A 20,784-nucleotide genomic window follows, 5' to 3' on the forward strand; every position below is an offset into this window, starting at 1 on the left:
CTTCGGTAATAGCATCCAGACATCAACTATGGCTAAGGAATTGTTCGGGCCCAAAAAACAAGAAGGAAGTCAGTCTAGTAAAGCCGTGAGGAATATTAAAACAGAGAAGCCAAAGTCCTCAAAAATATTTATTGGTAAAACAATATTAATTAATTAAATGCCCGACTCAAGGCCTGAGTTTCTCACAATGGAGGGCTGCTTCAGGGGCTGTTCATAACAGATTTTATCATTTGACAGGAAGCATTGTAGTTATCTCATACCTCGTTCAAATTGACATCAACTAGAATCCCAAAACATTGGTAGCAGGTCTGTAATTATCGTGTTGATGTGCTCATTCCAATATGAGTATGAAGAAGCTTTTCAACTCGCAACAGTGTGCATACTTCAGGTACATTCAAAAATGACTAGCTCCAGTTGTGCACTGGTATTTCTACAGTCAGGACAATATTGATTCCAAGCCATTAAACTAAAACACTGTGAGATCTGGAGCTAGTCATTTTTTAATCTGGCCTACTACATCTTCCAGGTTCACAGTGATTTGGGTCAGTTCATCTGACTGTTCATCCTTGAAAACCATCTCCGGAGCTGGTATCTCCCCAACATCCTTATTAATAAACACAGAAGCAAAGAATTCATTTAGTCTTTCTGCAATGGCCTTATCTTCCCTAAGAGCCCTTTTAACCCCTCGATCAACGGTCCAACCGACTCCCTTACAGGTTATGAGCAACCCACAAATCGCTATAAAAACAATCCCAAACTCGTGGGAAATAAGCGAGGAAGGCAAAACTGATTCTTACTATTAGTTTAGCAACGTGGGTTACCAAAGGTATGGTACACTGACAGCTCCTAGGTTCCAGCATGAGCTATGACAGCGCCAGTCAGCTGCCAGCTTTTACTGAGAACTGGAGATGGGAACCCTGCAACCTTATAGCCAATTTTTCAATAGTTTTAAAGCATTTTCCCACCTATTATATTTAAGAAAAAAAAAGTTACCCTCCCCCTTTCTTTATCTTAACCACTGGGTTACAGCTGCACTCTGTGTCCAAGCCTCCAGCTGATACCTGTTTCCAGCCTTACCAGCCCATCCAAGTCTTGCTCCTGTCTTGCTGTATAGTACAGACTCACCCTGATATACTGCTGCCGCAGAGATCTACTGGCCCCCATTACCCAAAGGCTCAACCTGAGGGGGAGGGGGCTTGTTAGGCAGAAGACTGGCCCTAGCCCTACCCTGTATACTGCCTTGCAGTCCTGTACCGCTCCTGTGACGATGGACCCCCAACAGCAGAGAGACACTAACAGGTATTTAAACCCCAGCCTCACTCCTTCCCATTGCCTCAGGAACAGGTCCTCCTGCTCTTGCAGTTCAAATTGTTTTGCTGTCCTGTGCCTGCCTTGCCTCCTTGTTTTGCCTTGCCCTGCTTTGTTGTCTTCTCCTTGCTTCAGTGTGCCTAGCCCTGCCTTTCCTCTGTATTCTACTTGTCTTGGTTTCCTGTCCTTGCCTTGTCTGTCCATCTCTGCCTGACTCCTGGATTTAACCCTGGCCTTGGACCGTGACTACACCTTAGACTGCTGCCACTGTTCCCTCTAAGCTGCATGCGTGCAACTCTACTCACGTGTGCAGCCGCAAACAACTTTTTTCGTGGCCGTGCACAGCTTTTAGCCCCTGCGCAGGGATCGGATCAGGCAGGATAAATCAAACCCCTGCCTGATCTGATCAGTGGCATCACCTCTCTATACCTTATCCCAGGCAGCAGGAGTTGTGTTTATCCCAACGACTTCTCCTGCTGCTGCAGGACCAGTCTCGCAGCTCTTATTGCGAGATCAGCCTCGTGGTAGCAGAAGTGACATTGGGATAAATGAGACTCCTGCTGCCACCAGTTCAACAGACCACCACAGAGTCTGTCCTGCGGTGGTTAAAGAGAGAGTAAGAGAAGACGCTGTTGGGTTTGTGGCATATTTGTGGACTCTTGGTCGAAGTGGCGATGACTCCTCCCATGGGGAGGGGCCCCGTGGGGAACCACAACGATTGGCTAGACTCGTAGTAAGCAGACACTGATGAAAGAAAGCTTTATTATACTGCTGTAGATAAGGTTGAATCTTGCCCAAGGAACGGACAGTACTGTAGACCAGCGATATCACAGTAAGCTCAGATAATCTCTGTAGTAAATGGTCTCACCCAGATATAGCAAAGGTCTGGTAGTGTTCCGCAGCGTGGGACAGGCCATGAACGGGATAGGCCATGAACCTGAAGGGTGGAATAGGAAGAGCTGGAGCGTAGTGATACTCACAGAGTGGCAGTGCTAATAAACTTCCTTCGGTAGTAGAATGAAGAGAAGGGCCCATGGGTCAAGGTGCAGGATACCCTGAGCAGAATAGGCCCTCGAGGAGCGAGTACCTAAGAGTGCCGAGGGTTCCTGAAAGAAAGCAGACAGGACCCCCGAGGAGCAGGTGTCCTTAAGGTTAGGCAGTTGAACCCCGAAGGGCAGGTAGAAGCGAGAGGCCCCCGAGCTTCTGTAGGAGCGAGGTACCCCGGAGGGTAGAGAGAAATCCAAGCGAGCAGCTTAGAAGCGGTCAGAGTAGCAAAACCGAAGTCCTTGCTATCTCATTGTAATGGAGCGAAGGTTTAAATACCCGGAGGTACAGACGTCATGCGGTGGGGCCGCCCCCAAGGTTCCCGCCATGATGTATTCAAAAACGTAGGCAGCGTGCGTGCGCGTGCCCTAGGAGGCCTCAGCAAGAAGCATGGCGGACAGGGATGCCCATGCAGTCTCGGAGACACCGAGGTTTTCAGCAACCAGCAGCGAAGGCAGCCATCCTTCCAAGGGAGGAGGAAAAGGGTAGAAGAGAGATGAGGCAGAGCGGTCGCAGCCTTCTGCGACCAACGGACGCAACAGACGCGGAGGCCGCCAGCGGACGCCATCCCGCTAGCAGCTGAAGACGAAGCTTAGACCCTGTGTGTGCATGTATGTAGCTGAGTGAGAACCTAGGTTACGTGGGAACTGCCTTGTGGTGGATGATTGCTTGTGTGTGTGTGTGTGTGTGTGTGTGTGCGTGTGCGTGGATGAGTACCTGGCTGTGAGCGTCAGACTGTGTGTGTTATGTGTGGGACGTGGATGATTACCTGGGTGGGTGAGATGCTGTGGGTGTGTGTGTGTGGGTGTGAGGGAGGCTGTATGTATGTGGGGTTAAGAACTTGTGTGTGTATGGGGTGGGTGGGGAGAGGCTGTTTGTGTGTATGTGTGTGTGTGTGTGTGGCAGGGTACGATCCTGTGGGTAGGGGTGTATGAGTGACTTCCTGTGTGTTGTCTACCTCTGTGTGTATGGGTGAGGATAAGAGCCTGTGGGTGGGTAAGAGCCTGACTGTTTGTGGGTGAGTGAGAGGCTGTGTGTGTGGAGGTGGGGTTTGAGAGCCTGTATGTGTGTGTGGGGGGGAGTGGGTGGCTGGATGAGAGCCTGTGTGTGTGTATGGGGATGTATGTATGTGTAACTGCCAGTGTGTGGGTGTGGAAGGATGGAGAAAGAGAAGAAAAGTGGAGAAAAAAAATCTAGGACCAACCGATTAGAAAAATAAGATCAGACAACAAAGATAAAAACAAAAATTATAATGAATTTTTTGTGATTGGCATATGTTCTTTCTTCAGTATTCCACTGTTCAGAGTCTGGTTTCTCAAGCTTTCTATTTTATTTTTGTCCTCTTGTTTCATTTTCTAATTTGTAGTCCCTTATTCTATATTAGGCAAGGATCTGACTATGTTCTGCTTGTGTAACTGAGATGCAGTATTTCTGCTTGCATGTAGTTTTTCTGTAAGGCTTTATTCTGTTAACCCCTGTGGGTGGTGTTTTAGTATTCTAGGGCAGTGGTCCCCGACCTTGTCCTGGGGGCCCACCAGCCAGTCGGGTTTTCAGGATATCCACAATGAATATGCATGAGAGAAATTTTGCGCCGGTGAGCCTATTTTGCGCCGGTGAGCCTATTTTACATAGGCTCACCGGCGCGCGCAGACCCCGGGACTCGCGTAAGTCCCGGGGTTCTCCGAGGGGGACGTGTCGGGGGCGGGCCCGGTCATCACGGCGTTTAGGGGGCGTGTCGGCAGCGTTTAGGGGGCGGGTCCGGGGGTGTGGTTACGGCCCGGGGCGGTCCGGGGGCGTGGCCGCGCCCTCCGTACCCCCCCCAGGTCGCGTCCCGGCGCGCTAGCGGCCCGCTGGCGCGCAGGGATTTACGCCTCCCATTTACGCCTCCCTCTGGGAGGCGTAAATCCCCCAACAAAGGTAAGGATGGGGTTTAGACAGGGCTGGGCGGGTGGGTTAGGTAGGGGAAGGGAGGGGAAGGTGAGGGGAGGGCAAAAGAAAGTTCCCTCCGAGGCCGCTCCGATTTCGGAGCGGCCTCGGAGGGAACGGAGGTAGGCTGCGCGGCTCGGCGCACGCCGGCTATACAGAATCCATAGCCTTGCGCGCGCCGATCCCGGATTTTAGCGGATACGCGCGGCTCCGCGCGTATCCGCTAAAATCCAGCGTACTTTTGCTTGCGCCTGATGCGCCAGCAAAAGTAGGCCAAATTGCGCGGTTTGAAAATCTACCCCTAAGGATTAGGTTGCTGTGAGCATAAAATTGATTAGCTTTTTGCATCAAAGACAGTAGTACTTGCAGGGTAATTAAACCAAAAGGTTTTGCACACAGCAGTTCAATCCTTAGTGAGAAAATCGACTGGCGCTTGCCCTCACCACAACTTGAACCTCGACACTGCCTGATCTCTGCCTGCCCCAACCTTGGCCAGGAGCTCGACCCTGCTTGCTTGCCGCCTGCCCTCACCTTGGCCTGGATCTCAACACCATTTACTCACTGCCTGCCCTGATCTCTGCCTGCTGCTTGACTTTGTCTGACCGCTTCATACAGGATTCTTGCCTAAACCCTGCTGGCCCCTTGAACTCAAGAGCTCAACCTGCAGAGAACGGGGCTGGTATAGGTGAAGCCCTGGAAGCAGTCCTAAGAATGAGTCAGCCACGCCTCAGCCCAAGTGCTCACATCTGTGACAGTGTGGGAGCAGCCAAAAAAGCAAACAGGAATGGTCCAAACAGGAATGGAAAATAAAATGGAAAACATCCTATTTCCTATGTGGCAATACATGATGCAACCGAGTCTTGAGTTTTGTGTACGATTCTAGTCACCCCCCATCTCAAAAAAAAAGACAGAGTGGAACTAGAAAAGGTGCAGAGGAGGGCAGCAAAATTATACAGGGCATGAATTGATTGCCCTATGATGAGACACTATGCAGGCTAGGGCTCTTCAGCTTCGAAAAGAGACAGCTTCGAAGGGACATTATAGAAGTATATTACCTTATGGGTGAATAAATGATGGTTATTTACCCTTCCAAATAATACTAAGGGGATACTCCAGGAAACTAATAACCAGCAGATTTAAAACAAATCGTAGAAAATATTTTTTCACTCAGTGTGCTGTCTGTTGTCAGAGGACGTGCTCAAGGTGACTAGCATAGCAGACTTTAGAAGAGGTTTAGATAGGTTCCTGGAGCGAAAGTCCATAAAAAATTATTAGCCACTCTCCCTGGGAGCGCTCTCCTTTTTGGGATCTGCTGGGTACTTACGACCTGGACTGGCCACTGTCTGACCCAGCATGGCATTTCTTATGTGTGCACAATCCTTGAATCTTTTAAAATTCTATTCAGCATCGCTGGAAAAGCAAGCATGACTTCAGAAGCCTATGAAATTCTGCCCTCCATTTCCTGCCAGAACCACATCATGGCGCAGCCTTCCCTTAGTGGCAAATCATGAACAGGAGCGAGTGTTCTTAAATACAAGTTTATTACTTTAATTTATTTTGTATAAATATATCCATTTGATAATAAAAATCCATTAATATAATTAAAAGTTATAGTATGCATTCTTCACTTTAAACATTGAAAATATAAATATAAATATTTATAATATTAATAAATAATGCTTTGTACAGAAATAAGTCCAACAATTATAAATCACCACAGTAAAATAAATATAAACTTTGATGCATCTCTTGTTGATTCAAAGATCCCACAAACATTACTATGAATTTCAAAGAATATTTTTTAATAGAAATTGTAAATGTCTGATGCAGACTCACTAGGGATTGAAACATATTTGGTCCTTTTTTGTAGTTGAAATGGAGGTATTTGAATTCTGTCCAGAATTTTTTTGGTTTTTAATTTAAATAACTTTGTCAGAAAATGGATCCCTCTTGAATCAACAACAGCACTGAAATGTGTTCAGGAAGGAAGAGTCATGCATATCTTTGTGGTGGTAACTGTCACATGTTTTTATCTTACATTCTCATGGAGAAAATATCACTTTCTTGTGCTGGAATTCACTTTTTATGTAATTCCATCCTCATGACTACGGAAGGAAGAATGAAGGCACTGGGAGAAATAAAAGGTGAAGGAAAAGGGGCCATGCAGATATGAAGGTGGAGAAGAGTGCTGTGTGCTGCGGGGGAGGGGAGGGTGTACTTTCAAAGGCATTTGTAAGGAACTGTGGGGTAGATTTTTAAAGGTACGCATGGGCATACATGTGTGCACACTACGCGGCACGCACACATAGATACCCGATTTTATAACATGCGCAATCCTACAACACAGAGGCAAATGGCCTATGTGCCGAGGCCTCTGGCCCCGCCCCTGGACTGCCCCTTTTTTGAAGCCCTGGGACTTTGACGCATCCCAGGGCTTTATGCGCGTCGCCGGGCCTTTATAAAATACGCCCAGCACGCATAACTCCCTCTACGTGCGTAAATCCACTGGATTTACACGCTTGGAGCTTTTAAAACCCAGCCCTGTGTGTGTACCTTGGGCAGTAACTTGGATACATTGGCTGAATCTACCCTAGTTCATTTCCATTTGCTTGAAAGCATGTGCATACTTTCACAATTGCCTATTTTTACCTGCAATAAAAAGAGGCATTTCGATGGGGGTTTTAGAGCTTCGAAAACAAGTTTGACTAAACTAACTTGATATAATACCTATGAGATCTACACTGCAAAAGAAAATTGCCTGGATAACTTTACTTGGATTTTCAGAGGAACATACACAATTATGCATCACACTGAATATAAACAGCTAAAGTCAAAGTTATCCAGGTAACATTTTAAACCTGACGTCTACCATAGCCAGACTAACCGATAACATTTTCCAGTGCTAACCAACTGAAGTTAAGCTTAGCTTTCAGAATGCCCCATCACCGCCTCTCTTTTAGCCGGATTATGAGTTACTCTGACAAAATTGAAATGGAGAGCGCAGATAAACTGAAACCAAAGATTTGTCTGGATAATTCCCAAAGTTGCCTAGACATATCTTTTGAATATGGACCTTAATTTTATTGGCCCCCCAATATTTTTTAACTTGATCCTTTGCTTCTGCAAATGGATGTTTACTTTCTGTTCCCATTGGGACATTCTTCTACTTGAAAAATCATCTTGAGGAAAAACTCAAGCTTATACATTGTAATTACATGATACACATCCTCCAACTGTAGAGGAAAGGATCTCAAAATATGGTTCTGTGACACTAGCTGACACACCATATTGTTAGTTGTTTTTATGTTAATCACTGATTGTCAGAAATGAGTTTAAAGTCAAAGATCGCTGACTGTTCATGATACTGTGCCATACTGACAAGCTCATTCTCCCTCTGAGAGGTGCTGATGTACCAGTTGGGACAGGCTGCCGATTCGAAGCTGGAGATCTTCTGCACTGAAGTGCTGGCACCACTGTCAGACTTGAAAAATATGAACCGCAATAATGAATCGTCTCTGACGTCCTTTATGACGTTATTCACCTCCTAAGTAAGAAAAGGGAATTTTTTTTGTTAGTAAGGAAGATGTTCTAAACATAACTGGTTCATAATTGTATCTCTCTCTGTATTCTGGCTGCAAAGATGTGTACAGATGAATATAAGTGAATGAAGTACAGTAATCTCTCCACCTCCCACCCCCATCACAAATTCCATTCACCCATTCCTTCCCAAAAAAAAAAAAGATCATTTCTAAGATATCACAGGGTTGATATATAGCATCATCTAAATTGTTTTATAGGAGTGACCATCATTTTTAATAAGGATTCAAAAACCCTAGTAAATTTCACACTTACTTCCAGCCGCAGCTCTGGACGATCTCCAACGTTAACACATGACAAATAGAGATTTCTTCCTAGGATACTTAAAGCAACTGGATTCTTGGGGCTGCTTGAGTTAAAAGGCTGTGAACTGTATGAAGCCATGCTCAGCTTCACTGAGGAAACAAAACACAAGTGGAATAGGCAGTCAGTAACAAGGAAAGGCACTCTCCTAGCCCCCCTCCACTTTTCCTTATAACATTCTGCCAGTGATTCATATGCAGTGATGAGAATTATAATGCTAAATTAATTGGACAGATGGGCAGACTGGCTAGGCCATACGGTCTATTTCTGCCTTCATATGTCTTTCTGAAATACTTAGATCTCAGAATTAAGAACCTGGCTCAGAAAATAAGACCTTGTCAAGCTCATCTTGGTTCATTAGAGTTTGATTGTGGCAAGAAAATAGCCCACAACAGTTACATCTTAAATAAATTAGACTTTACTTTAAGTTTGTTGGTTGGCATGCAAAAAAATAGTTCTGTGTTCAGACAGAACACAGCTCCTTCAATGGTGACCTAGGCTCGTTCGTACCGGCCACGGTAAGGACCCTGAAAGGCTTCCGTCGGTTAAAAACCACAGCTGAAACGGAAGGTGTGGTGCACATCATGGAAAAAGAATTAAAGATCTTAAAAATAATCACACTTAAAATACAGAAAAGTGTGGGCTCAGGGTACTATAATAGAAGTGAGTCCAAAAGAAGCACTCTTACGGTGTGGGATACTGTATTGGCTTGTACTGTCTGTCATCAGTACTGGGTTTCACAATAGCTTATGGCTTGCTACTGCGTCCTTCTTCTGCTCACTGGTTACAAATGCTGGCAGAATGGTACAGTCAATTGTGGCAAGGCTATTCTGCCAAAGTTATGAAACCTGCTTGATAAACTTCTCTTGTTTAAGAAAAATAAAATCCAAAATATATATACTGGCCATGAGGCTGAAGTCTGCTCTTGCTTGGAAAGTTTGGCTTCCTCCAGATTTGACTTGCACCATGTTGGCCAGAAAGTGTGGGAAGGTACAACTAGCTTTCTCCAGCTCGTTCTATGGGATAAGTTTGGCACTGAAGCTCTTTATGGGCAGACAAGATAGGCCATATGGTCTTTTTCTGCTGGCACAATTTCTATGTTTATGTGTAACTCCTCACCGTTTATTGCTAGGAAATGAAAAATTGTTGCACAGGATTAAGATGTTTTCTTACCTTCGTGGTTGGAGTTCAAGCCTTGCAACTGTAAAGCTAGCAAATGAGCAGATCCGGGGAACTCTTGCAAGGCAAAACACTTGTTTTCGGTGTCATAAACCCTGTATGGACTGGACGAAAAGTATCGGTATGCAGAATCAGTCACATAGGCGAGGTCAGAATTTTCAAAGGGAATGATGGCTGAAAAATAGTAAATTTTGCAAAAGTTTTAATTAACAAAATGGTGCAATTTTTCACTTCTGTTAAGAGCAGTGGTCTACACTTTAGACTCTTACACACTACCCCAAACCAGGGTTTCAAGGGAACTATGTAGGTAAAACAATTTTGAGTCATGGTTCAAAAGAGACTGGCATTTGAAAATGAATCAAATGTATGTTTAAAGATGGTGATTTCAGTATTATCCTAGTTAAAGTTAAGGAGACATGACAATGAGAGATGGGGATGCATTGGGAGAATATGAAGGGATTACTTTGAAAAAGAGATACTATGCTTTCAATGTGCAGGTTTAGTAATTTCATGGCAGTAACAGTCAGTGCAATTATTTTTTAAATCCTTTTTCCAAGTCACGATATAACAGTTATAAGTGAAATAATTGGATGACTTAGCTGCAGGGTAAACAAACGTACATCTCTCTCAAAAGGTGTCCAGAATCAAGCAGATAGATAGGTGGATGCTGCTCTAAGAGCATGAACCATAAAGCTAAGGGTTGCAATTCCAGATATCTAAACCACAGTGAATGTACAGCTGAACTATGCCCTTTAATTTGCACACAGTGTAAATATGCCTTTTTGAAAGATCCCCTACCTTCCACAAAAATACTGTTCAGGATATCCAGCAGGTCCTCATCCATAAATGGTCTCACAGAAGGTCTGGTCTTGTTTTTCATCTTCTCCACAGCTACCATGATCACCACAGCCTTCTTGAAAGTCATTGAAGATGTCCTCTCGTTAGTGATCTTCAGCTGGATGCCAGACTTGCAGACAGAGCAATTCATGGAACAGCTCTGGTCATGGAAGGAACTCTGCAATTACAGATAATTATATTGTCAAACATGTTTCTGGCCCAGTAGATGCAACTCTGTCTTCTAAAAAAAAAAAAAAAAAGTGATTTACTTGCTGGATGGCAGGACCTCTCCTTCCTTGTTTCAGAAAGCAAGAGCCTGGTTTTCCAATTTGAACTGAAAATGACCTTTTCTCATAAGGCTTGTTTTAGTTTGTCTGTGCTTATCTCTATCCCTGCTGCTACATGCCTACTGTCAGTTCTCACACATTATCCAGCCACAGGAGGCGACAACTCTTCCCATACTGGTGCATGCCCTGTTTGCAATCACCTGTCAGTGCCTTGCTGCTTCACAGATTCTTTCCCACTCAGATTCTGTTTGGAAGCAAAAGTCTCTTTACCCTTGACAGTTTCATTACAGGACTTCCATACCTCTGCACTCGGCTGTGAACAACTTTCAGAGCTGACGGTAACGCCTGCTCTGTGGCTATGGAAGATGAAACGGCACGAGAGCAAACACCACTGTCGTCGACTCCTGTCTTATTGATAAGCGTTTGATATTCTACCCTTTTCCTAAAGGTAGATCCAGAGCAGATTACAGAAAGTAACAAGGCACTGAGTACATAATGGATAACAAAATAGGAGGTGGACTCCAAGTGGGGTACATTAGCTAGGAATAAGGAAGTGGGTGCACGGAGTAAAAATTGCATATATATATATGTAGTTAAGAAGTGAAAGATGAGTGATGTGATAGATATAAAGAACCAGCTGGACAGAGGTAGTCCAGATGCAGACATGCCTTGTAGTAGTTGTGGTCAAAAAGGCTTCTGGTGGACTAGGATGAGTAAGCGAAAGCTTGGTTATACAGCCAAGCTTTGACCTTTTTTTCTGGAAGGTGAGATAGGAAGTTTCTCGCTTCAATGTTAAAGAACACTTTCTTCCATATTTTAAGGGCAGAGCAGCTGAAGTGTTGCGTTTATTGGTTTAGCTGAAACCAGGGGAGGTGAGGGGAGGCTGTTGGGAGGACTGAAGTAACCTTGCCAGGGTGAAGGAGAGCAGAAGTTGGGAAAGATATTCAGGGGCCAGCTGAATCACATATTTAAAGACAAAGCAAAACGTTTTGAATTTTCTCCTGCAGAGAGCCAGTGTAAGTGATGCAAAATGAGCATAGCAAAGTCTAGCTGTAAAAGATGGGCGTATTTAAACTCTCTTTAGACTTCCAATAGGATTTGTTGGCATTGTATGTCTTTCCGTCTGACTATCTTACTGGCTGAGTAAAGATACTTTAATAGGTTTAGGGAAGCTCCTTACCTTAATGCTATAGGGACAATCTGCTTCATAGAAAAGTTCATCGCTGTCACTAGAAAAAAAATAAAATATGATTTTTTGTTTAGTTCTGAGGTGTATCCACATTGAGATAATGCTACATGTGAAAATCCAGTGCATTCAATGCAAAAACTGTTAATTATTCTTTCTTAGTGCTCATCAAGTATATATGTGCTGTGGTAAGAAATATCCTATGATTTGTCTAACAGGACATTACTGTAGCTAATACTATTTCTTTCTGTTTTAAATTTATATACCACTCTTCTCAGCTTCAGAGCACCTCTCTTTATCATTGTAGCAGACAGCACTTTTGACAGTTCTGAAGATGTTTTTTTTAACCTGCTCATTAAGTTATTGATGTGATGCAATCTCCTTTCTTTTGCATATTTTAACTTGCACCACAAAAACACGAACCGGAGAAAGTGAAATCAAATTGAATCTGAAAAATATTTGGAAGGTGTCTGTTTACCTGTAGTAGCTAGCTATCTCGTTCATTTCAGGAACTGTTGCCATAGCTGAACCTGATCAAAAAGACTGAAAAAAAAAATAAAAAAGATTAGCACAACAATTTACAGCCCACTTCACCAAATGCTAAGTCATGTTACTCAACTGTACAAGAGGAAATTAAAATGCTATAGTTATTACCAACATTGTCAAAATATTCTAATCGGTTTTGAAAAGCAAATTAAATCTCAGGTCAGGTCATTTCTGAGCAGAAGCTAAAGAGGCACAAAGCAGTAATACACAGACGCCGCAAAAAAGACATCAGAAGCGCGAAAGGCTACTGAACAGTGGAGCAGGACAAAACTTTTCCTATTGCACAAACCTGGTCTTCTCTTATGTCCTTGCTACACTGTTTTCTGTATTCCTTCAGGCTTAAACTGAATTCTTTCTGGCTTTCACTGAGCTTTTATAATTGCCAAACGTTTGTCTTTTTTTTTTTTTTTTTGGAATTTCCCCAGTGTTTTGTGGTAAGTGCGGAAGTGGTTTTCTCGTACTGCCAAATTGCAAAATCCTGTAAAAACATGCCCATCATTGGCTGTTCAGATGTCTTCCCTTTTGAAATGGAAATAGGGGTGTAGATGCTTTACATGTCAAAAGATGTCAGCAGCAGCCTGCCGGATACAGCAAACAAGCAGAATAAATTAACTGCACGATTACAACATCCTAACATGAGGGCAGAAAACGACAATAGGGCTTATCTAGTCCACCCATCCACACCAGCTAATTCAGTTTTACAATCCCTACCACTCCCTCACAGATCCTCTGTGTTTATCTCATGCTTTCTTGAATTCATATAATATCCTTGTCTCTACCACCTCCATGGAGAGACTGTTCCATGCATCCATTCCCTCTCTGTAAAAAAATACTTCCTTAGATTACTCCTGAATCTACCCCCTTTCACTCTTATCTCATCCTTTGAAATAGGCTCACCTCCTGTGACTGTTCCTATAGCATTAAGGTAAGGAGCTTCCTAAACCTATTAAAGTATTTTTTACTCAGGCCGATACAGTACAGTGCTCCAGCCAGAGCGCACTGTTAGCCAGCATTTTTGCCGCGCGTTTTCGATGCGCTATTTTTACCCCTTATACAGTAAGGGGGTAATAGCGCGTCGAAAACATACGGCCAACCCCCATTCCCCCCCCCCCCCCGCCCGAAACTAATAGCATCCGCAACATGATGGGCCTATTAGTTATTCCCGCGCGATTCAGAAAGTAAAATGTGCAGCCAAGCTGCACATTTTACTCTCAGAAATTAACTCCTGCCAAAGGCTGGCGTTAATTTTGGCCGGCATCAGGAAAGTGTACAGAAAAGCAGTAAAAACTGCTTTTCTGTACACCCTCTGACTTAATATCATAGCGATATTAAGTCGGAGGCCCCAAAAGTAAAAAAAAAAGTAAAAAGTAAAAAAAAATAAATTAAAAATCGGCCCGCAGGTCGGAAGACGGACGCTCAATTTTGCCGGCATCCATTTTCCGAATTCATAACTGTCAGCGGGTTCAAGAACAGACGCCGGTAAAATTGAGCGTTGGCTGTCAAATCCGCTGACAGCCGCCGCTTCTGTCAAAAAGGAGGCGTGTCTCTAGCGCCTCCTTTTACTGCAGGCCATTTGCATGTTGTTCCCTCCTGAATCGCGCACACAGGAGAGTGGCCTGGGCGCGCATCAGGAGAGTGGGCACTCGCCGGCTCTCCCGCAACTTTTACTGAATCGGCCTGCTTGAGAGGTATTTAAATATCTCTATCTCATCTTTTCTCTAGGGTATACATGTTTAAATCTTTGAATCCATATGCTTTAGAATGAAGACTACTGACCATTTTAGTAGCCACCCTCTGAATCGACTCCATCCTGTTTATATCCTTTTGAAGGTGCGGCCTCCAGAATTGTACAGAGTATTCCAAGTGAGGCCTCAGCAGGGACTTATACAGGGGCAATATTACCTCTTTTTTTCTCCTGACCATTCCTCTCCCTATGCAGCCAAGCATTTTCTGGCTTTTGCTGTTGCCTTATCCACCTGTTTGACCACCTTAAAATCATCAGGTATGATCATCCCAGATCCCACTCTTCATTTGTGCTTAAAAGAATTTCACCCCCATACTGTACCTCTCTCTTATTTTGTTTTTATTTTTTGCAACCTAAATCTTTAACGCTGCATTTTTTAGCATTAAACTTAGCTGCCAGAGTCTAGATCATTTTAGTTCCCTTCTCATGTTTTGCACACCTTCCTGGTTGCCTTCTCCAGTGGTTCTCAATCTTTTACCCATCGTGACACACTTAGACAGTGCTCATGTGTGACACACTGCTCATTGCAATCCATGGTAGAAATGTTAAAAAGCCTAGTTTTCTTAGTGTACAGACAGTGGGTTATGCACCTCTACTAGCAGCACTCCCTGCTGTCTTGTTGGAGCCCAAACTCTCAGGACTATTCGATTCGGTTTCACCTGCCTATGGAGATCTGCACTCACCTGCAGTGGTGGTTAAAAGCAGATCATCTGAGAAAGGTGGTTTTCCTAAGCTCACCAGACTGGATAGTACTCATGACAGATGCGCGCCTCCAGGGTTGGAGAGCTCACTGTCGGGAGCTGACAGCGCTGGAGTGCAGAAGAGTCTCTTTGGAGTATCAATCAGCTGGAAGCCCGTGCAGTCCGGTTGGCATGCTTGCAGTTTGGCGACCAATTGCAGGGTCAAAACAGTCCGAATAATGACAGAGAATGCAATGATGGTGGCGTACATCAATTGGAAGGGAGGAACCAAGAGCCAGCAAGTGTCGCAGGAAATAGCCCAGCTTATGGAATGGGCAGAAGTGCCTCTTCAGGAGATCTCAGCCTCACACGTTGCAGGAAAAGACAATGTATAGTCCTGGGGGAATTCTGCGCTACTGCGGAATGAAGTATTTGTGCAGAATTCTCCCTTCCTGCAGATTTCCTCCTTCACTTCACAGAATCGCAAATATCCTCTCTCACCTAGCATAGCAGTCTCGGCTATACTGCCGCTGAAACTGCAATGCTAGCATACTCACCTGCTGGAAGAGGAAGCATCACCAGAAGTGCGCAGAGGCATCGCGGCACGGGCAAGGTTCGTGCGGAAGTATCGTGGCACGGGCGAGGTTCATGCGGGGAGCAGAGACAGTGTGGCACGGGCGAGGTTAGCAAGGTCCAGTCCACCATGTTAAGGCCAGGACTATACAATTGGAGAGGGAGGAGGAGGGAGAGAGAGAGGGGGGAGGAGGGGAAGAGGAAGAGGACGAGAGGAGGAGAGCGAGTGCAGAGTGGGAGGGAGAGAGGGGGAGAGTGTTTGTAGTGGGGGCTCGTATGAGGGGAAAGCAGGTGAAGGGATGGGGCAGAAGTCAAGATCAGGTGAATTAGGACAAGGGCAAAGGTCAAGAACAGGTGAATGGGGACAGGGACAGAGGTCAAGTGGGATTCATATTTCCATTAGTTCTGGATCAGAGGTCTGTAGCCTTTTACATGTGTGCTCTGGCACTGGACAGCTGAGCAAGACTCTGACTCATCCACAGAGGTTTGCGTTTAAACCAAACATTTATTTATTTAATACAGTTTATATACGGTCGTTTGAGGACCATCATAATGGTTTACATAAATTTTTATAAAACAGGAAAAATAAAAGCATAAGTACAATAGATTTAGTAATAAAATACTAAGTGACAGGACATAAAACAGTGTCATCTTCCTAGAATACAACAAAATACTATCAAATAAAACTATAAAAGTAGGATAAAAAATAAAAGAACACCAGGGTAAGCATAGTTAGAAAAAGGATAATCAAAGCAGACTGGAGAGTAAAAGGAAAGCGTTGCAAGATTATGTTGCATCCTGATAGGCCTTCATGAATAACCATGTTTTTACCTCTTTTCTAAAAATGTTTAGCTCCAGCTGAAGACGTAACTCTGTGGGAGAAAGTTCCAGATTTTGGGGCCTGACAGCGATAGTGCACGATCTCTTACTTGGCATAGATGAGTAGAATATACAGAGGGGATAGAGAGCAGACCTTTATTAGCAGAACAAAGATTAGTTGGGGAGTGTGTAAGTCGAATGGCAGCATTAAACCAGTCGGTTTGATCTCCATATATGATTTTATGTAGAATGCATAAACTTTTGAATTCTATTTATTTATTTATTTATTTAACACTTTTTTATACCGACCTTCATAGTAATAACCATATTGGATCGGTTTACATAGAACAAGGGTATAACTGAAGCAATAACTAAAGTAATTAACAATAGAGGTGAATAAGGCAAAGTTACATTTAACAAGGAGTAAAAAACTTGGAAGCTTAAATAGCTGGAAAGAAGGTAAGGCAGGAAGTAATTGTAACATAATACAATAGAGAATATGGGTTAAAGCTTAAAGTGCTTTAATCTGGAAGTGCCAGAGTCCATCGTTCGAGAGGATAAAAGACCATTCGTCCAGGTGAGAATAATGGCGACTAGTGATTGTCTGGAGGATCAGAGAAGGCTTGGTGAAAGAGCCACGTCTTTTCTGAAAGTTAAGAGGCAGGGTTCCAATCTGAGGCTTGAGGGGATGTTATTCCAAATAGATGGTCCTGCTATTGAAAACGCTCGGTCTTTGGTCGAGGAAAGGCGTGTGGCTTTGGTTGGGGGGAAATTCAGAGTACCTTTGTGAATATCTCTAATTGGTCTGTCGGAGGAGTGTAGTTTGAAGGGGATTTCAAGGTCGAGTTGGAGTTGATGATGGATGGATTTGTGTATTAGGGTGATTGATTTGTAAAGGATTCTAAAATTCACTGGTAACCAGTGTAGGTTTCTGAGGATGGGTGAAATGTGATCTCCACGGCTGGTGTTGGTCAATAATCTCGCTGCGGTATTTTGTATCATCTGCAGTGGTTTAGTGGTAGATTTAGGGAGGCCTAGGAAAAGGGCACTGCAGTAGTCTATCTTGGCAAATAGCAACGCTTGGAGGACTGTCCTGAAGTCTTGGAAAAATAATAGTGGTTTGAGTCATTTTAGAACCTGAAGTCTATAGAAGCAGTCTTTGGATGTGGTGTTGACCATTTTCTTTAGGTTTAGTCGATTATCTAGAAGTACCCCAAGGTCTCTCACATGCTTATGGGTGATGTAGGAGTTGTGTGGGGATGATGGGGGGATATTTTCTTCGTTTGAAGAGATGGGGAGGAGCTCCGTCTTCGAGGCATTAAGGACCAAGTTTAATCTATTGAGGAGGCTGGTGATAGATATAAGGCAGTTATTCCAGTGGGTGAGCGCTTTTGAGATAGATTCTGTGATAGGGATTAGAATCTGCACGTCGTCTGCGTACAGATAATGAATTAGATTAAGATCAGTTAGCAATTGGCAGAGGGGGAGGAGGTAGATATTAAAGAGGGTTGGAGATAGGGAGGATCCTTGTGGTACACCAAGAGTGGATTTTGTTAAGGGAGATTCTTTATTATTGATTTTAACTTTGAAGGTTCTATTGCAGAGGAAGGACTTGAACCAACTGTGGGCTGGTCCGGAGATACCGATATCTGCTAGGCAATCCAGAAGGATGGAGTGGTTGATGGTGTCAAATGCCACCGAGATGTCTAGCAGGACTAATAGAAAGGAGTAGCCTTTGTCTAGACCCATTATGATATGGTCTGTAAGTGAAATGAGGAGGGTTTCCGTGCTGCGTGATTTGCGGAAGCCATATTGTGAAGGGTATAGGATATTGTGATCTTCTAGGTACTCTGAAAGCTGGGTGTTTACCAGCTTCTCCGTTAGTTTGGCTAAGAATGGGAGATTGGAGATGGGTCTGAAGTTGGCTGGTTCATTAGGGTCTAAATTGTGTTTCTTAAGGAGGGGTTTGAGTGCCGCGGTTTTTAGACTGTCTGGGTAACTCCCTTGAGTTAGAAGGCAATTTATGATACTTGTCAAAGGTCCTGAGATCGTATTTGGAATGAGAAGCAAGAGTTTTGATGGGATATTATCTGCTGGATGGCTAGATGGTTTCTGTCTTTTTAGTAGGGATTCAATCTCTTTGGTGGATATTGATTCGAAGCTGTCGAGCTTGGCTCTCATGAGGGAGTGAGGATTCTCGTCTGAGGTGAGAGGTATAGTATTTGGAGGTAGAAGGGCGAGCGTATTCAGGATCTTCTGTTGAAAAAATGAGGCAAGTTCATTAGCCTTAGATAGTGCTTGTTTGTCTGGAATAGACGGAGGGGTTGATTTCGTGATTTGAGTTACGTATGAGAACAGGGCCTGGGCATCATACTGGAGATGGTGTATTTTGTTGGCATGGAATTCCCTTTTTGTTAGTAGAATAGAAGTCCTGTAGTGATGTAAAAAGCCTTTGTACGTTGACAGGGTAGCTGTGTTGGGGGTTTTACGCCATATATTTTCCTTGTGACGTAGCTCCTGTTTCATCTGTTTTAGTTTAGGTGTGAACCAGGGTTGAATTCTATTCAATATTCTATTCAATATTTTACCGATAGCCAATGCAATGATATTAGAGTCAGGGTTATATGGTCATATTTCTTAGTTCCGGTTAGAATTCTTGTGCAGTGTTCTGTAGAATTTGTAATAGCCGAATCGTGGAAGACAGTAAACCGAGTGAAAGTGAGTTACAATAATCAATATTGGTGAAAATAAGTAACTGCAATACCATTCTAAAGTCTAATCGGTTTAAGAGCGGTTTTTTTTTTAATTCTTTATTTATAGTTTTTTAAATTTACAAATGACAAGAAATACATCTCAAAAATAAAATTTGATGCATCCAATTACAAACTTTCCATCTCAAGCAGATAAACACAAACAGATAATCTTTCAAAAAGAAAAAAGAAATTTCACATTTGTATATACGAAATCACATTATTATAAGGAAATATTAGGGCAAAAGAGACAAAGATATTAATTAAGGAGAAAATTGTCAGGAAATATTACAAGGTTAAGACATTAACATAGCTCACAACTGGCGTATTACCTAATTACTAGCCTACTCATTTAGAGGCAACGGGGATGATGTAATAGGTAACTGAGCTTCCAAAAACTGTTGAAATTGTATTTGAAAAAACACATATATTTGTTCACCTCTCTTAATTTCACAGCGACAAGGATACCTCAAAAAGAATGAGAATCCTAAAGAAATAGCCTTTTGTCTTAGGGCTAGAAATTCACTTCTTCTTGTCCTGGTAACTGGGGCCAAATCTGGTTATATTTTAATTGGTTGACCATGAAATAATATCGGATATTTTTGAAAATACCTTCGCATTAATTTATTAATATCTTGTGACGATATAAATGATACAATCAAGGTATTTCTATCTAAGACATCTGAACTTGAGCTTTCTAAGAAACTAGTTAGGTTTGCGGATATGGAAACTTGTGGAGCAGAAGCCTTTTTTGTTAAAAAGAAACATGGTTTACTGAAGGAATATCTTCATCGGAAAATACTAACACTTCCTTAAAGAATCTAAAGAAATAAAAGACATTTCACCCACCACCTTAGGAAAATTTAATATTCTAACATTTAGATGTCTTATACGATTTTCAATCGTTTCAAGACGTCTTGAACAGGCAAGCTGATCTTTAACAACTATGGCATTTAATTTTTGGAAAGATTTAATACTATTTTCATTCTCCCCAACTCTATGAGAAATATCATTACACTGTTGTTGAATATCTTGAAACTTTCCTTGGAAATTTGAAGAAACATGATCGATTTTTGTCTCAAGTCTGTTTATGGCTGAACTCAGCCCTGTCACAATGTCCCATATTGGATGGCAGCGCTAGGGGGAGCTCCCCAGTGTGGGACAAGTGGTGTGTGCCCCTGCGGTGAGACAAGTCTGGGAAGGACTCAGGAGACGAGATGAGGACTTGTAATTGAAGATCCAAGAGGATGAGGACTTGTAACTGAAGATCAGGAGGACTTGACACAGAAGAGACGAAGACTCTCAGGGACCTGCGCCAAGTTAAGCCGGTTAAGGCCAGGCGCGGATCACGCCACGGACAGGCATACACAAGAATTCATTCGTGGAGAGGGGCAAGTGCAAGGCGCTCCAAACCAAGAATGGGTGCAGGGTTCTGGTTCAGGTTCTGGTTCAGGTTTAAAACAAGGTCTCGGAGACTTGCACTGCTGAGAAGATCAGAAACATAGAGGTTCCTCAGTGACAACCACTGGAATCCCACCGAGCGCCCTACACACCCCAGCCGGGATGGTCGCAAACCACTCAGCCACTGCGCGTCTTACACAACCCCTCTAGGCTGGTCGTGGATCACGCAAGGACGGGACAGCGGAGCCACACGAGACATCAAACTGGAACACGGACATCAAGGCTGGAACAAAGCATCAAGACTGGAACGGAACATCAAGACGAATGGAACATCAAATGAAGATACCAGGAACGTGGAATGGGATCCCAAGCAGATGCCAGGCAGGAGCAGAAAAATGACGTCCAGAGAAGTGAACTGGCTCCTTGCGAAGGCAAGTTGGAAGTGACGGAGGGGCCCCTTTTGTAGGGCTTGAAGAGATAACGCCCGAGGAGGAGCTTGCAGGTGGAGCCCGGGCGGATCCCACCCCTAGGAGGAGCAGGAACAGGAGCAGGAGCTAGGCCTCTGCGCAGGCCCCGTCGTGGACTGCACACGGAGGACCAAGGG

At 43.7% G+C, this 20,784-nt stretch overlaps 1 protein-coding gene across 1 annotated transcript; it reads right to left on the minus strand.

Moving 5' to 3' along the window:
* Nucleotides 1-5,800: 5,800 nt before the first annotated feature.
* On the minus strand, nt 5,801-12,542 carry LOC115092867 (interleukin-1 beta-like). The gene is made up of 7 exons (XM_029604242.1): nt 12,503-12,542; nt 12,146-12,210; nt 11,662-11,710; nt 10,156-10,372; nt 9,352-9,531; nt 8,131-8,270; nt 5,801-7,822 (listed from the first exon to the last, which is right to left on the minus strand). Exons 2-7 carry the CDS (start codon nt 12,187-12,189, stop codon nt 7,589-7,591), a joined length of 864 nt encoding a protein of 287 aa, XP_029460102.1. The 5' UTR covers nt 12,190-12,210; nt 12,503-12,542; the 3' UTR covers nt 5,801-7,588.
* Nucleotides 12,543-20,784: the final 8,242 nt, after the last annotated feature.

The sequence above is a fragment of the Rhinatrema bivittatum genome, chromosome 5, assembly GCF_901001135.1.
Source record: "Rhinatrema bivittatum chromosome 5, aRhiBiv1.1, whole genome shotgun sequence".
Classification (NCBI taxonomy): Eukaryota; Metazoa; Chordata; class Amphibia; order Gymnophiona; family Rhinatrematidae; genus Rhinatrema; species Rhinatrema bivittatum.

Coding starts and splice junctions, on each gene's coding strand:
- LOC115092867 (XM_029604242.1), bottom strand. CDS start 12,189: ATGGCAACAGTTCCTGAAATGAACGAGATAGCTAGCTACTACAG. Junction 11,711..12,145: donor GAGATAGCTAGCTACTACAG/GTAAACAGACAC, acceptor TTTTTTTTCTAG/TGACAGCGATGAACTTTTCT. Junction 7,823..8,130: donor GTCCAGAGCTGCGGCTGGAA/GTAAGTGTGAAA, acceptor TTTCTTACTTAG/GAGGTGAATAACGTCATAAA.